The sequence below is a fragment of the Pterocles gutturalis genome, unplaced genomic scaffold, assembly GCF_000699245.1.
Source record: "Pterocles gutturalis isolate BGI_N339 unplaced genomic scaffold, ASM69924v1 scaffold12791, whole genome shotgun sequence".
In the NCBI taxonomy this organism is placed as follows: Eukaryota; Metazoa; Chordata; class Aves; order Pterocliformes; family Pteroclidae; genus Pterocles; species Pterocles gutturalis.
The window spans coordinates 1,237-19,233 of NW_010100554.1; the positions used below are offsets into that span (position 1 = coordinate 1,237).

Below are 17,997 nucleotides of genomic sequence, written 5' to 3' on the forward strand. Positions count from 1 at the left end.
GATGCTTCGTCAATCTTTTTGGCAGACTTTTAATCAGTAACTTTCAGTGTTCATAAATCAGTCCTTTCAAAAGGGGGGAAATAAAAACCCCAAACGTTTTTGCTTGTGATTTGCTTTTCTGGCTAAAGTTTCCCTTAAACCAGAAGTTTCTGTGAGAGGATACTGTTGACTGTAGAATTTGATGGTTAACTGGGGTGCCTTTGCTGCAAAAGTACCCTTTGAAACACTTCGCTGCTGCTGCTATGGTTGGTTTGGGCATCAGCTTTTCAAAGGAATTATTATGTTGGTAAGAATAGTTGTGCAAAATATAATGAAGCTGTTATTGTATTTATAATGTGCTTTTAGAGGTTTCAGTAATTCAGATTTTATTAGCAATTACAAACAGTTTCAATAAACTTTTAATGAAATGTTTATTCCTTTTATAGAACATCCCATGAAAAAATCTAATTTCTTAAAAGCAGTTATTGGAACACTGTTTTCAGTCTAAAGGTCCAAAGCCTCAGATTCTTTTGAGAATTTTTGAAAAGTCTGTCTGAAAGTGAACTAATGTACTTTCTCAGCTTTTCCTGCTTCATATCAGCTAGTGTTACATTGTGTATCTGATGGATAGAGACCATGATTTTTAAGTGTTAAAGGCCCTTTTCCCTCTTTCTCATAAGAACCGTTGGAGTTGGAAAAGAAAGCTCTGTAATCCTATCTCCTGAAAATTTGACACAGTTAATTCCACCACTGTGACCTTACTTTGAGAGACTGGCTTGTGTTTTAAAGATCTTAATAAATAAACTTGCCATTCTTCTGTTGTTCATATTTTGCTCCCTACGTCATCTATTTGAAGAAAATTATTAATCTGCTCCTCTACCGTAAGATTCTACCTGATGCAGTCTTTGAGGTGGTTAAACTAAATAAAATCCCATAAACTTTTGAGAATTTGGGATTCACAGATTGACTTAATCTGGTACTCACTTTTACAAAAATAGTTCCGTGACAGACATTGAGTGGTGAATGAAACTATTTTCTCCAAATTGAAAAGTAGAAAATATTGTAAGGAACTACCCAGAAAATATTATAAGAAAATGTAACTGCCGTTTTTTATCTCTTCTAACAGTTCTGCACAGTTTCACCACTGAGTTTCAACACCACCAAGTTTTCCCAGAGCCTGCAGAACAGACTGATGTACCCTGGCAGTATTGAGCACACATGTATGTGGTTAATCTTGTTGCACTAGGACATGACCCACTGCTGTGTCTATTTTATTTGCAAGCTTTCTCTTGACATTTGCCCGTAGTTTTCTCTGTATGATCATAAATAGTATTTACTGTATTTTCCAGTGACTCAGTATAAAAGGTTTGTTGCATGTGCCAAGTTTAACTTCAAAAGGATGTTAATATGGCTGAATTATAAAAGCTGCGTGTGACCCAGCACATGAATTGGTAGAACAGAAGAGGAAATGTCTGCCAGAGGTGTTTGGGTGGGCATTGCAGTTGGGTACAAATTAATCATTTTACAGCTGCCTCTGAATCTTTCCAGTAACCCCTCTGACCTTCCAGCTGTGTTCATGGAAGCCTCGTTGCTCTTTCCTTATACTGTCAGACTTCCCACTTGTTAGAAATTCTGGGGAAAGTTTGGAGTGTCCCTTTAACCTCATCTTTTATCGTTTGCTTTTCTGGATGTTTTTCCCCTCCAAGCATTCAAAGTGCCTTACGGGCATGAAACAGTTCAGACTTCTGCACAGATACTCTCAGTGTCCATTCCAGTGGTGACCTGCCTTTCCACTTCATGTTCTGTTCCTCCCAACATGTGCAGTAGCCTGACTTGCTCTCCAGCTGTCAACATTGGCAGGCTCTGCTCTATTTCACTGGCTTCATTTGACTTTCTCAGAATAAGGTTATTGTGCCTTCAGGCACCCCAGATACTATGCTGACTCCTGTATAGTTTACTTTTCAGCTAGAAATGAAGCTTTAGTTCTGGGTCCTGACTGGCAACCATAGGATTGAGTGTTGATATGTCTGAGTTTTGCAGTTCTACTGCAGCTAGCTTCCACAAAAAGCGCTCTCTGTAACTGTAGTAGCAGCGTCTTCTAAAGACAGACTGCATCCTCTGCAGACCCCTTTTCAGCTTCTGAAACGTTCACATCTTCTGTCTTTTAGTCTTCACAGTTGGCAGAAATAGTTCTTCACTTAGGCATTTTTCCAGTGGGTTGTGCAGGTTTTTCAAAGGCCTGTTGTTCTTTGAAGAGAGGGTTATGGGGAGGTGGCTGAGTCTGATAAATCTTAAAGGTTTGGTTACTACTTCTGTCTCCTTTCCAAGAAATGTGCTGTTCCTCTGGCAGCTGTTAGACGGGAGTTAGAACAGGGGAAACCAGTGATGCTGGTTGGAGGACCAGAAGGTTTCTCCTCTTTGGCCAATGAGATGGGCAGGAGGCTGAATATTTTTTTGTCCTCAGTCCTTGAAAGCTAAGTCAGAGCTGATGGGAGTTATACTCAGCTGCTGGTTTCCATCTAGATACAGTTAAACACAACTTGCAGGAGGAAAAATGGGCTCATGTTTACGCTCCAGAAATCATAGTGCATTTTAGGAAACTTTTTATAGTTAGTGCAATGTCCAGTTATACCTAGGCACTTGCTATTGTGGTGATACAGAAATGCTGGAACTTTCTATTGTTCTGGCTCCACATTTTGAGCCATTAGTGATTTAAAAAAAAAAAAAAGATTTAATTTTTCTAACAGACTAATTCATACTTACTGTTACTTCAGCAGAATTGATGAGATCACTTTCCATTTCAGATTTTTTCCAGATATTTGTTACATGTTAACATTTTGTTGTTTACGTCTCTGGTATGGTCTCACATAAAACCTCTTAAAAAAATTGTGGTAGTTTAACATGAGCCATCAGGTGCACCACACAAAATGAGAGCCTAAATGTAGGAGGTTTGGAGTTGAGTGAGCTGGCAGTAGAAGTACAGAGCACAGCAGTCAGGGGGTGAGCACAGGTTCTGGGGTAATTTTTTGTTTTGTTTTGTTTTTGGTTTTGTTTTTGTTTTTTAAGTTGAATTACAGGCTTTGATTTTTACAGGTAACCTGCAGTCTGTATCTATTGCAGTGCAGTAACTTTGTCACCATTTCTGGATTGTGTGTGTATGCATGTGTTCCAGCAGTGATGTAATTTTTCATTTAATAAATCCCAGAGTTTTACTTACAGATGGAATGAGTGATTGCCATTAGAAAGCAACCAGTGCTACCTTTTAAAACAATCCTAGGAGTGTTGGAGCAAGGATGGCTAAACAGTAAAAAAAAAAATTCCAGTGAGAAGAGTAAGTAGGATCTGAGATTGTGTTAATTGATTTTACTGTACACTGGATTTCAGTTTTGTGGGTTTGGCTTTTGACTAAAGTCTTACATCATGCGGTTCTCTTGCATTCTTTCATACTTGTGAACACTAAGCCGTCAGGAAGGGAAGCTCTTCTGTATCTGAATATTTTTGCTTGGTGCAGGAAGGCAGTAATGGGACGCTCCTTTATGCATTTCACAGCTTATTATTCATTTATTTCTTTTACTGTGAAATCTGCTCTCTTGGTTGATTGCGTTTGCAAGTAACTATCTGGTCCCAGATTTTATCTCTGAAGATCTTGTTTTGGTGTGGATAAATATGTAAAGCCTGACCTATGTTTGTTTATATGTAAGATTATCCTCTTTCTTGTTAGTATGTTTTCAGTGTTTTTATTTTGACTTCTCATCTCAAAGGTCTTTCCATTGGCTGTAGCACTAAGCCAGAAAAAATTTTTCATTAATTGGAATTTTTAAGGGAAGGAACTCCAGAATTCTGATTAGAGAGGAGCAGGGAGAGCAGGGAAAAACAGGTACGGTTGGTACATGGGTACTTCTGACTCAGAAAGAACTTGTGTAAATATGATGCTTAATTCTCCAAACGGGCCTGGTGCTCCAGTTGAAAAATGGAAAAAAAACAAAAACTCTTTTCTGGGAAGAGTTAGTTTTAATTACTGGTGGCTGGAGAAGCTTTGAGGCAGTGCTTAAAATCCTGGGTGCCTTTGCTGCCTTGTTTCTAGCCTGAGGCAGCAAGTAAGGACTTATCCACCTCCCTCTTTCCTTGTTAACTGCACTGGAATGGGGGCAGAACTGGGAGGATTTGCCAGCTCCAGACTGGGTTACAGAAACCCTTTGTAGCCGGCTGGCAAGCAGCCTGCTGTTGTGGAGGCCTCCAGAGCCACTGCAGGAGCCAGGGCTGCTGTGGTGCCGCTTCGAGAAAGGCTTTAATGGAAGAGCAGTCATCAGCTTTAGCTGTGCCTTGGTCTGAACACGACCTTTGGTTTGTCCAAAGGATTTCCTGCGGGGGGGAATATACTGCACAGATGATGTTTAAACCCCAGCAAGGGCAGAGCAGGGAAGGGGTGGGGGGCCTTCTTTATCTTCCTCAGGAAACCATGTCCAGATAGCCAGATTCTGTGGAGGAAGTGATTCTTGCAAAAACAATCATCTCTTGCAAGTTGAGTACTTGAAAGCTTTTTTTGGGATGGAGTACCAAGCCATAAAAGGAGAAGGCTACTCAAAGTCACAGGGAAGAAGAAGCTAATAAAATGGGATGACAAGACGAAAAAGGGCCATGTATTTAGGGAGCAGCCATTCACAGTAGATGTGGTTTGTAGAGTGTATTGGGCTGTCTGGAGTATTTTTTTCATGTTATGAATTCTTCAGATAATTGGCTGACACTCAAAGAGTAAACTGCTAATATTTCAGGTTTTGTTTGTTGGGTTTTTTTTAGTGAATTTGGATTGCTTAAAAAATCCTGAGTAGGTGAAATTTAGGATTTTTCCTTCTGGATATATGTAATTGTCTTTCAAATATCACCTTAAATTCTTGTTTTCCCACCTCACAGTAACAGAATTAATGTATGCAAGTAGATACTTTTGCAGGAAATCATCTCCATCATGTGGAGAAGATACTTTATATCAGAGGATTATAAATCCTTCAGTAGTTGTTAACAAAAGCAGCTGTCCTCTTTCAGACTTAAGGGTTTGTGAATAAATACAGTAAAAGATGTTAGAAAACTAATATTATAAAGATGCTGAAAATATTAAAATCGTATTTGAATTAGGTTACGCAAATGAAAGTTTACTCTGAGCAGTAGTATGGATTGTGTTTGTATAAAGAAAAACATCTTACATGATCATTAAAAGGTGCTGTAAGTGGATACTTGTTCTTTCTGCAAGCGAAACCCCCTCCTGCAGTACAGCCATTTCAAGTTAGAGCTCTGTTTCTGCCAAAGGGAGTGTGAAACGTCTGTGATTTCTTCACTGGGAGGTACAGTAATACTTTTGGCATCTGTTCCTGAACGATCTGCAGGCTGGAAGTGAGTGCAGGCAAAGCTGTCCCCTTCGGTGGGCCTCTTTTTTTTCCTTTTCCTTAAGCAGTTGGCAGAGTTAGGCTGTTCCTGTAGGATGAGTGTGAATTACCGCCACTCTGTGCCAGCGAACAGAACAGCCGCATTTAAGGGTTGTACAACAACAACAACAACAAAAAGTTAAGAACAATGCATTTTAGTTACCTTGGAACTGGTTGCTGAGGAGGCCTGAAACATTGCTTTCAATTAACAAACATTATTTAGAAGCAAAGTGAAGCAGACTTTCAGCTGAGAGTCAGGATGTGTGTGGTTTTGGTATGACATCCATCCGAGCACATGATGCTTGGTAAGTGCCGGAGCCTGGGTTATGATTCATTGGGGAGAAACATGGAAAACAATGTCTGTTTTTTCAAGTGTTGCAGAAATTAATTTAAGGTTGGAATCATGTATAATTTTGGTAAAACAAACCTGCAAGCAGCTTGAATACCTCTGTTAGAAGGGGAAGTAGGGGTGATGGGTATGGCTGATGTAATAGCATCCCGCTGCCAGATGTTTGCTCGGGTTCTCGCCGATATTCATTGCTGGCTATTTTTTCAGCCAGTGGAGATGCACTGGCATATTCACAGCTGAAGATGGAGTCCAGAGGTACATATGCTGATTTTTAAGGCACAGAGGAGTAGGGGGATGGTAAAGCTGTTTGGACAGCTGGAATTATTTGTAGTATGTATTTTTAAATTACTTTTCAAACATGGTCAGAAAGCCTTCTTTGTAATTTTCTGCCCTTATGTTTCAGCTAAGAGGTGCATCTCTGTACTTGTTCAGTGCATGTGGAATATAATTATCTTCAAACACGTGTGATTTTGATTGCCCTTCAAAGCATCTAATATCGAAACAAGAATAACTTCTCTAATAATTTAAAAATGTAACACACTTTCAGTTTCTAACAGAAAATTGCTTTTAAAGTTACATTTTAAACTAAAATTATTTAATCATATGAAGTTGATGAATACTCTTATAAATAACTATGTACAATTGCTTCACAAGTGGAGTCAGATGTCTGTAGGATTTGCTATTTATATTTAAATAGGAGGGACTCAGAAGTGCTGGTATATTTTCACAAGGGCAGAGCTATCATGTTACTATTCTACACGCTGCTGTAAAATTCTCAGCTGGGCTCAGAAAAAAAAGTATCTGATGTGGAGGCAGAAGCTTCAGGTATATTTCATTGTTTGCCAAGACTGTATAGTTGAAGGTAGATGAATTGAAGGGAGGATTTCAGAGGAGCACAGTATAAACTCTTCCCTGCCTGGAAGAGTTGTTGTTCTAATTTAGGAAGAGGGAATAATTTGCCTCCAGAAAGGGCTAGGGTGTGGTCTGCTGAGATTGCTGAGATAACTCAATAGTTTTAGGTATCTTTGGGGAAGGTCTGCCTACTGTGCTGTGCTTCCTGGCGTCAGACTGATCCCATTTCCCAGTTTCTTGGTGCCTTCTTCCAAAAATCTTTGCAGAAAAGTTCAGTATTTATTTTTGTTGGCAGCAAAACTATCAGTTCACCAATACTTAGGGCTGTGACTTCTTGTTTAAAGTGAGGATGAGTGAAATAGGCACTGTTGTGTAAAATGGAAATTTTTTTGTTGCTTGGGAATTCGGTACATTTGTTCATCACTGATCACTTGAGCGGTCTCCCCCCCCTGCCCCCCTGCCCCCCCGATGCAACACTAAGTTGTTGAAATCCCAGTTCTAAGAAAAAAAAAAAAAAACCAAACAACTGGTGTATCTACATTTTTTTGTTTCATTTAACAGGTATTTTAGGTGGAGGAAACAAAGTTTTTCCTTTGAAAATAAGTTTGTGCTTATTAAAACAAAGTACAATTATTCTGTACAGGAATTCTTTTTTCCTTTGAGGCAATTAAAAGTAGGAATCCACTGGAGCTGTGTGTGGTTTTGCAGCCTCCAAATGGCTATTTACATTGCAGCAGACCAGATAATATTGAGTTGAAAAGTAAGGTTTTCCCTTGCAGCCACCAAAGATGCTGCATTGCAGCAAGAAGAATGAGCCTTGAACAAACAACTTGAACAATGATTTCAGCAGTGTCTTTTCATGTATTATTTCCCAGCAGCGCGCTGTTTGTGAAGTTGCATGCTCGTGTCCTCGGGGGTGGTGAGGATTGGTTTGGTGTGTTGGGTGGCTGGTTCCGTGCTGCAATTCAAGACGTTGCAGCCACCAAAGATGCTGCATTGCAGCAAGAAGAATGAGCCTTGAACAAACAACTTGAACAATGATTTCAGCAGTGTCTTTTCATGTATTATTTCCCAGCAGCGCGCTGTTTGTGAAGTTGCATGCTCGTGTCCTCGGGGGTGGTGAGGATTGGTTTGGTGTGTTGGGTGGCTGGTTCCGTGCTGCAATTCAAGACGAGGCTACTGTACTTTAAATATAGAGTCTGTTGTGTTGCCGTTGAGTCACACATTTGCACCAGCCATGAGCTCAGAGCAATGCCATTTGAACTTCTCTCTCCTGAATGGTGAGGCTGCAAAGTAGTCTCGTGAATTGAAATGGTACCAAAGCTGGCAAAAGACTGAAACGTCGCACTGTGAGAATGCGTTTCCTGGTGGTTTGTGTGCTGCTTTATTGTCTCTAAGTCTGGCCTGCAAAGAAGGATTGAAGAAACACATGGTTTTCAGAGAATATCTTGAGCACCAGCTGTGAAACCTAAAAGGTTAGTTAGATTTTATGGTGGATTCTGCTAATCTGCAACTACTAATTGGTAATTAGTTAAAGGGACAAGCGATAGGCGGGGAGGGCAGGGGGGGGGATCCGAAGGGTTACAAATTGTGTTGATACTCTGCTGGCTGTTCCCTCCTAAGGCTGTCAGGGGAATTTGGCACCAAGATGAGCCTTGTCCTGAGGCTCTCCAGTCACTGGTTGCCTGTATCATGTTAACCCTACCTTGTACTGTGATAAATGAGTTTTGATTCAGGCAGCAATAGCAGATTTCTGACTTAGCCAAGTGACTCTCCAGCAGGCTGAAGAATAGCACTGGAGACTTGTGATTATTTCAGCAAAGGTCCTGTTCTGAATACAGCAAAGATCTGGGCCCTCAAGACAGATGATAGCTTTTCTGGCTCTGACATAAGAGGGGCCACAAGGATGACAAAGGTGTGGGACCAGGTTTTATCAGAAGAAAGTAATACCCTGGAGAAAAAGAGTTGTTAAACAGAAGGATGAGCTCAGGAGTGGCATGAAGATGATAAGCAGGCAGTGATGGCTTTCTCTCTCTCCTGATGCGAGAACTAGGGCAACAGAAGACCAAGCCATTAGATTTTAAGTTAAAAATAAACAAAAAGAGCACATAAGAAAAGGTACTTAACAGAGGATGTAATTTAATCTGTGGAATCCATTGCCACGGGATGCTGTTGAGGCTAAAAGTTTACATGGTTTCAAAAGGCGCTTAAACAGATGCTGTGCACCAGGCGAGCACCCCTGCCTCCCGGGGCAGGCCTGCAGCAGAGCATCCCCACACACCCACTGTGGGAGTTCAGGATCTCCCTGCGGCACGGCTGCGTAGGGTTAGGGGCAGGGCGTGAACTTGAAACCTGCAAGTTTCTTCTGTAGTATTCTCGTTGATAAGATTTGGGGCTCCTTGTTTTCTTGTGTTGGCAGGGTTTTCTTTTTCCCTTCAGCTGTTAGCATTGCTTTTCAAGAGACTTTCTTAGATGTTGAAATAGGCAGTAGCTTCTTGGCACTGTAACTTATTTCAGTGTTGAATACTGTTAGTACATTTTACTTTTTAGCATTACAGAAATCATTTTTCTCTTCCTTTTCTGTCCCTCCCCAATCTTCATCAGAGCATTTTTAAAGGTTGCTCCTGCATATTAATTTGCCATGGTATGCTTTTAAAAGTAGGGGGGAACCCCTTGTAAATGGATTTTGCCCACTTAACACACAGGACATGTAGGACACTGCACTATTCCTTCAGGAGCCTGCCAAAGACAGACTGTATTTTCCATAGAACCAGCTTTCTCCTCTAGACCTTTCTGCTGTGACAGGCAGACTGACACAGAGGCAGGAGGTACTGCTGTGTGTTCACTCTTACCAGTACCATACTGGTATGTTCCAGAATGCCAGTCACCCCATGCTTACGTTATGAACCTTCACCAGTAAGAATTAAATACCTTGCTTTTGATTTACTGCTTCCCCTTTAATGATGATTATATTGCTGTATGGAAACTGAAATAGCTCATACCTAAGTACAAAATCAGTATTATTTTAATTGCAGTGAATGATGGGCTAATCATGTGAGTACATCTACTGAGATTTACCGTTCAGTAGTAGTTTGAAATTACTCTTATAAAGAAGAGTTGTAATTAAATGATTCTAAGTGCAGTGTAGTTGCTTTTCCTTCATTTTCTACTCTGAACATTTTGCTTCCTGCCTTGACTCACTGCGTTTTGCTGATATCAGCCATGTCTTTTGAGTAAAATAAACTTTCCTTGGGCTCCAGCAAAGCTTAGAGAATATTGCAGTGTTAGGAGGCAGAGCGAGATCAATAGTACGTTAAGTGAGGAGGTGTCTGATCTTAACAAATCATGATCAGTTGTTACTTTAACTTGGTGCATTTAGGTGAGTATCGGAAGAAATTCGAGGCTGAAGAAAACTGTTGGTTGCCAGAGCTTGCAAATGTAAATCGTTGGCTTATCCTTGCCGGGAAGTGGCTGGCTAGATCAGGGATACCTCCCCAGGGTTCTCTGCCCCTCCTCACAAACCAAGCAAACTGCATTGCCTCGTGTTTCTTAAGGGGATTTAACGTTGCGTATCTCATCATAGCTTGTAACAATCGTCAGGCCTTTGACCTTTTTTTTCTTTCATGTACTAGAAACAAGACTGCCAATGGAGATTACCGGAGGGAGCACAGAGAGAGGAGTCGCAGCCCAATAGAGAGGGCTGCTGCCCCGACGATGAGCCTTCACGCCAATCACATGTACGCCTCAATCCCAAGCTTGACCATGGATCAACCTCTAGCACTGACCAAAAACAGCATGGATGCAACCCGAACAGTTGGCATCACACCTACACTGACTTCTGTGGAACGGCAGCAGGTACTGGTTTCTGGGCTGACAAGGAACACTGGGTGGTTGTAGGAATCTTTGCTGTAGACACAATGAGGGCTGCCCGGGTGTAAGCAGAACATATTGCGAGTTACAGTAGGTAGGCAATGCTATTCTTCAGGCAAAATGTGTGTTAAAAATGCACAATGAATGTCACAACTCATTGTTTTTAATGTGAATAAATTGCTGATGTTTAAATGTATCTGTCACAGATTTCTTGGCAGTCGTGCTTTTTCTGATGCTTTGCTGAGCTTGTGAACGAGCGCTTGTGTTTTAAATGGGAATGCAGAGTCTGTGGCTGAGCTAAGCTCCAGTACCTGCTAGGCAGTACCTGAGGCAGTTCCCAGGTGGCGAGGGCGTTCACAGGGCGTTCACCTGTGCTCCTCTTACCAACCAGTGCGTGTTTCCCTCCCCTCTGCCCTGCCTCTCTCCTGCCAGGACTACTGAAAAAGAGGTACAAGACAGAAAGGGCATAAAGGAGAATTCTGCACTGAGTTTTCCAGGTGAAAGAAGCTGGAATGGCCTTAGTTGTTTTAGCCAGCCAAAAGTATTCGTTGTGTGCTTCAGAGCAATGTTTTATCACTACTTCATAATGACTTTTCCTAAAGCAAAGCAATGATTTTTGATTATAGTTTATTTCCATATGCCGGAGTGGTTTGGTTTGGTTTTGCTTGGCTGTTTGGCTTTTGGCTTGCCATCTTGTATATTGGATTTGTTTTCCTTCAGCACTAGTGAAGATGAGCCATCTCTATGCAGTTTATACAATAAATTTTCTTGTATGTCAGACCTGCTTTTTATCCCTCCCACAAGTGGAGAGATGAAGCAAGATAATTGAGTTGTGTCAAGATATTAAACTGGCTCGTGTACCCAAGCTCTTCCTTCCTTCCGTCCTTCCTCCCTTCCTTCCTCCCCAGCTGTGATGCCCTGCAGAGGGTAAACACTTGGAGTGGATGATCTTTCAGAGGCTGGGATTTTTCATATGCAATTTATGAAAGCTTCTTTTCACTGGAGCCGCTACATCAACTGTACAGCTTTTTCACGGTGGCTGGCTGTGCACGCTGGTCTTTTACATGTTTCTGTGCCAAAACACTGAGCTTTACACTACTGCTGCTGATATCTTGCAGTCATTTGGCACACAGATTGCAGAGTTATTGTTCTGTGCAGAACGGCTCCTCTTTGCTCTCGGTGTTGGGTGATGACAGAGGAGGAAGGGACAGGCTTCCACTGACGACACTGCTGCCCTTTGATAGCGTTACCGCTGCGTCTGCGCTTAGCAGCTCGCACCACTGACACTCCTCTGTGCTGGTGTGTTTGACTTGGGCTGATTCCTCTCTCTATTGTTATCTTTGACATTTTGAGCTAGATTACAATCTGTTTTCTTAGGAAAATAGGATGTTGAGGTAAGACCTTGCTAAGAGCCCAGAGTAGAAATCATACAAAGAAAAAGGTGTACCAAAAATGAGAAACCCTAGTTTAATGATTTGTGGGTTTGTTTTTAATCTTAAAATGTTGAATGGGATTCCATCTGACTTTGTTTCTAATAAAGAGGGGGGAAAAAAGAACCTTCTTATCTGAGGCAGCAGAGGGTTAGTCGGCTGCTGTAGTCACTGTTACAAAATTCGCAGCTTATCTCAGTATTTTCATATAAATATGTATAGCCTGCTCAGTGCAGCTGTACACACAGAACTCTGTCAGGTGCCTGATCCTGCCTCTTGGATCCTTTGTGGTGTTGGTACAGGCATTCTTGAGACGAGCTCTTCTATTACGTCTCTCCCTGCTTCCCACCTCTTGCATCTCTAGAAGAGCCTTCTGAAGCAGTAAGCATGTATACGCTTCTCAAACACCGCTTCACAGATGCACAAAATCTGGGCCCCTATAAAAAAGAAAATAAATACTTCCACACGTGAACTGCTTACAGAAAAATCAAATACTTCACTTTCTTTCTTAACTGCCCTGACAGCAAAGTAAAAAAAGTAAATAAGACGTAAATAGCACCATTCCTGTTGTGTCTAGACAAATAGTGTTAAACCTCCCCTTGAAGGCTCATCTCTCTTACTTTGTTCTCGCTCTCACTCTGTGTAGCCTAAAGTACCACTACACAAGGAAAACTCTTTCCTTCCTTGTTGACTTTGTATGGTGGTTGGTAAAGTATGTGATTTTGTGGGATTGCTGCACAGATTCGTAAAATGAACAAGAAATTAAAACTGTGTTAATTGCATGAATTCTGTTAATCTTTTGGACATTTAACAATTAACTTGCATTGAGTGTAGCAAAGTGGACTCCTTGCATTATAGAATATACCAAAGATGCAAAGCAAAAATAGTTCAATGCCTGTGTTATTTCCCTTCAGCCACCTGGAGAAACCGGGACATTTCCGGAGACCTTGTTTCAATGTAACATTCACATAGTGAACAACTCTAAGATGAGTGGTTTATGTTTGTACTTTGTACCAAGCACACGCTGTGGAATTAAGATTATGTGAACAGACACTTGGGGAATTTGCACGTGTTGGGAATGAAAAAGGCCGATGTTTCCAGTGGTGCTGGAGAGGCAGATTGGTTACAACAGGAGTACCTGTGGACAAGACTCACTCGGGAGCTCTTCATATTTTACATCTTACGGGCTTATTGTTTTGTGGCTGGAGGATGGAATATAGACTGTCAGGCTAGGAAAACTTCACTGCTGAATTAAAAATGATAACATTAAAACTTGATTAACACTAAGAAGACAAATACCTGTAAAATTTGTAAAGCCCTTCCGAGTCCTGGAGTCACAAGGATATGTGGACACAGAATGAAACAAATATTTAATGTGTTGACATTTAGTTCTGCATATGTAATGCCTGTGAAGTTGAAAGTCACTGTAAAATCACTGTGATGCTTTCAATGATTTGCTTTTACACTGCCCTTTTTCTATATGGCTGCTTGCCACTGAAATAACTAAGAGCATTATAGAAATACAATGTGTTTTGTTTTGGTTTTTAATCAGGCAAGGAAATAATAGCTCAATGTTTTGGGGTGTGATACGCGTTATTGAATTGGATAGTTTGTGGGTTATTTCACCGGTGGGATTCAGTTCAGTGTACGTCTCAAGTGCTGATGCAGAGAACTTCTGCTAAGGTGGCTGATGGCCTTAGTGAGTGACAGTTTTCTTTTTTCTTCCATATTAGAACCGTCCATCCGTAATCACGTGTGCTTCTGCGAACAACCGGAACTGTAACCTCTCTCACTGCCCCATTGCTCACAGTGGCTGCGGGTCAGCAATGCCCGCCTACAGGAGACCCTCTAGCAGTAAGTTACATGTCTGCCCTCTTAACTGCTCGGTTAGAATTTGAGGACGAGAGGATTGTCTCGCTGACCGTAGCTGTGTAGGCACTGATGTAGTAACCTCTTTGTATCCTGTCTACCCAGAGACGTGTAAGCGCAGATCCCCTCTGCAGTCTTTCTAGCCATCAGTCCTGTGCCACAGTAGAAACTACCGATTCAAAATTAGGGGGAGAGAGGTGCTCTTTTTTTTCTTGTTTTGAAAAGCTGCTTTAAAAAAAACCAAACACCCTACACAGACAAATAAGTCATTATGTTTATTTTAGTCTGACAAACAGCAGACAAGGTCAGCAGATCCTTGCTCTTATTTTAGGAGCTGTAGTTTCCCCAGTTTTTCTGTAGTCAGTAGGCTTTTATGATTCATCTGCAGTCATGAAAATCTTTTCCTGCAGATACAAATCCTCTTCCAAAGCACATAGCCTCCACCTTTCTCTGCATGGAGAGCACAAAGAGCTTTGCAGGGCAGTTGCTGTAGCAACCCAACCAGGGAGCTTTAGCATTCTACCTCCTGTGCAATTTGTACTTTTCATGAAATCTTTTCACGCAGCACTTACTGGGAAACGTTCCGATGTTTCTCTTCACTTTCTCTCACTGTGCAACCAGGGGAAAACAGCCATTTCATTTCAAGTTATACACCTGCTGATGCATCGCTTTGACACGCAGCATTTCCCAAAGTTCACGGCACTGAGGCTTCATCAGCCAGAATATGTCAGTGTAACAGTACCAGTGTGACGTGGGTAGGAACCTGAAAGTCAATACTAAGATGATGATGATAATGATTGTTATGTATCATATATACAGATCAGTGTCTTGCTGAAAACTGGAATTAGAAGCTCAAGTGAGACCCTGGAAGATATACTGCACTTTTAGAGAAGTCAGTAGTTATAGACCTAAGATGTTGGAATTTTTCTAGAAGAGTGCTGTTACTTGTCTAAGGAGAGCTGCTTCATTGAGACCCCGGCTATATTTACATGGGCTTTGCAAGAGTTGTAAATGTTTTCAGAACATACTTGTCACTTGAAGAGGTCTTTGTGCATGACACATTTATTTTAGGATCAATCAAGCCTTTCTATAGCATGAAGGACAGTGGTGTTGATCCTGACAGTTTTAAGTATTTTTGAAAGATAAGTCTCACTTGGACACACAGATACTGTTTCTAAATTGTAAAACTGCAACTCTCTCATCTTTGGTCTGAGGAATTTTTAGTATCTTCATTCAAAACCTGGTTTTTAAGGTTCTTTGTTCCTCTTGTAGTAGTATGATGCCATTTCAGCGCTCACAGTACCTAAGGCAGAGGTAGCAATTCTGTGGCTGGTTCCTGGCACAAGTATGTCAAGTAAGATGAAAGCCTGGAATCAGCTTTTGGCATGCTATCATTGAGAATGGGGTGTCCTCCCATCTGCTGGTCTCAGCAGGCTTGGGAGGTGATTGTAAAGAACTGTTTCCATCTTTAATTCGAGTTCTGTGTGATTGTTTCGGGAGAGGGTTTCCATAGAATCAGAGCTGTAGCTGTTACTAGCCTGAGGGAGAACTGTAATTATATGTAAAACGCTTACCTGGTGCAGGTCACAGAAATGCAAACATGTTTGACTCCATCTCTTTTTTTCATTTTAAATCCTTCCCTGTGCTTCCCCACCCCATTCACTACCAGTCTATAATGATGTAAAGAACTCTTTCTTTATGCTGACATGATAGAGAAGTGGGAGAAAACGGGTTCTGAAGGCAGTACTGGGTGCCAGGATTCTGCACTGAGATAACGCCTCTTCTGCCTCCTCTCCCCACCAGCTACCACTGCCTGTGACCCGGTGGTGGAAGAGCACTTCCGCCGAAGCCTTGGCAAGAATTACAAGGAGCCTGAGCCAGTGGCAAACTCGGTGTCCATCACAGGATCAGTTGATGACCACTTTGCCAAAGCACTTGGGGATACATGGCTGCAGATTAAAGCTGCGAAGGACGGAGTCTCGAGCAGTCCTGAGTCTGCGTCACGGCGGGGCCAGTCTTCCCCTTCCTCTCACATGGTCAATCATAATCACTCGCCCTCCGTAGTCTCATGAAGAGAGGACCAGTACGCTGGTGAATTTGCATGGTTTGACTGAGCTTTGAACAGTGCTTACATAGTGTTGGGGGAGGGGAGATTAGTTTTCAATACATGTTTTTGTGTACTCACTTTTTTATTTGTGAAAGGGTGCCCTTAAAGACAATAGCAGGAACTATTTCATAAAGATTCATACGATGTAGCATCCTTTTTTCCTGCCTCAATTACCAAAGAAACCTCTGATGCAAATCTGCTGCCCCTTAAAAAAAATAATGCACGCTAATCCACAAAAGCCATGACACTTAGTTGGTTGACCCAAATGCTTTTTGCCTTTATTAGCTTCTTGAGACTAGAATTTGTCTGGTTTGCTTGCATTGCCTTTTTTTTTTTTTTTTTTTCCCTCTGTGAAGTACTTTTGTATGTATATACTTGAAAAGAACTGTCATGTATGATTTGCACTATTGGAGGAGGACTGAAGTTGCATAGCAACTTTCTGGAAGATGCTAATATTTTGAGGGCAAACTGCTGAAAAAAGGGTTTAAGGATGACATTTCTATCAGTTTGATTTTTCTTAAAGCAAAACAGCTTTGGAAGGGGAAGTCTCATACAGGTTATAGGTCTTTCTCTCTTTAGATTTCAGGTGCTTAGTGCTTGCAACTGGACTGCATAATTTACAGAACACGGGCATTTTTTCCTAAACACTGCAGTTTGTTAGAATAGAGCTGAGGTTGGAGGGTTCAATAGTGCTTAACGATGCATGTTTTATGAAAAATAGCTGGTATCTATTAATGTATAGACAGTAAGAATCATAATACTTATTAGCTTTTCTTCAGAATTAGTTTATTTTTGTCAGTAACAATCCTAGATATACTTACTGCTGGTACAGTTGTACTCTATGATATTTGTATTTGATATTCACTTTAGTAGCAGCCAGCAAACGAGGACAGCCTCAGGACAGGCCGCAAACAACGCAGTTTAGAGCTATATGATGCGTGGTACAGGATGCTATAGCTTTGCGCATGACTGAGTAATTGTTTCTGTCTGCAGCACTGTCTGCTTAACAGGAATTTGCTTCCTAAAACTAAGTCTGTGTAATCCACCCTTAACTAGCTGCAGAAACTGCTACCGTTACGTATCTTGGCTGGACAACAGATTGTTACAGTTTGTGAAATATGCTCTTTAATTTTTTTAAGCTTATTCATAAACCTATGCCAAGTTGCAGCATACATTCCTCCATTAGCAAACTTTATACAGGTATTATTGCATTTATTATCATTTGCTATATTAATAGCTACTAACTAGAGATTAGGCAATAGAGGCAGGCATAAAACCACAGCTGTGCTAGTACTAAGAGCTTCTCTTCTTGTTAAGTGTAACTACTCTCCCCCGTACATTCCATCTTCCCAGTACAGTTGCAACTAGGGCGCTTTTTTATACTGGGTTACCTGACACGATTGGTTCAGTGTAGAAGGTTAGAACTAGCTGGAGGATGAACTACACGTGATGTATTATGGACTATGTTACAGTATTGGGTCCATTGTGGCTTTTATTTTATGTTGTTTTTTTAAAGTTAAGCTATTTAATTTGGAAAAGGTGCAGGGTAGAAAGACATCGGGAGATTGGTTCTTACTCTTGTTGAGAAGGTAGCTGCTCAATTTTCTTTAAAAAAATAAAAAATAAAAAATAAAAAAAAACCTTTTCACCTAAGCCCCCAGTTTTACACATTTCACTACCATCTTACTGGGTAGTCAACGCTTACTTGCTTTGGCATTCAGTACCCTACTCTCTGTAGGAAGATGATTGTTAAAAGAACACTTTTTTATATAGGTAACTTTAAGACCATCGTTACGCTGTGCGTAAAGAATGTACAGAGAAATTTGTAGGTATTTTTTGAGGAACAATTAATTTGTTAATGATATGTAGCTATTTAATTTTTCCCTTTCCTTTATTGTAATCATTCATTTTTTGTTTGGAGAAAAAAGTTGATCTTTTTTTTTTGTTGTAGATTTGTCTGTAATACAGTAAAAGTGCAGGAACACAGTTATTCTATGAGAACACTGCATTAGCATTAATAGCCACTAGTTTGTTATTGCTACAGGCTACTGAGCATTGTAACAGTAAAATACTAATACTGTAGATGGACTCTGTGGAAAATGTGACTCCTATATTTCTTTGTAG

General features: G+C 41.0%; 1 protein-coding gene across 1 annotated transcript; it reads left to right on the forward strand.

Annotated features, from left to right (window-relative positions):
* Positions 1-1,104: 1,104 nt before the first annotated feature.
* Positions 1,105-17,488, forward strand: VGLL4 (vestigial-like family member 4). Its single transcript, XM_010080332.1, has 4 exons — positions 1,105-1,199; positions 10,230-10,452; positions 13,631-13,751; positions 15,570-17,488. Exons 2-4 carry the CDS (start codon positions 10,312-10,314, stop codon positions 15,836-15,838), a joined length of 531 nt encoding a protein of 176 aa, XP_010078634.1. The 5' UTR covers positions 1,105-1,199; positions 10,230-10,311; the 3' UTR covers positions 15,839-17,488.
* The last annotated feature ends 509 nt before the right edge of the window (positions 17,489-17,997 follow it).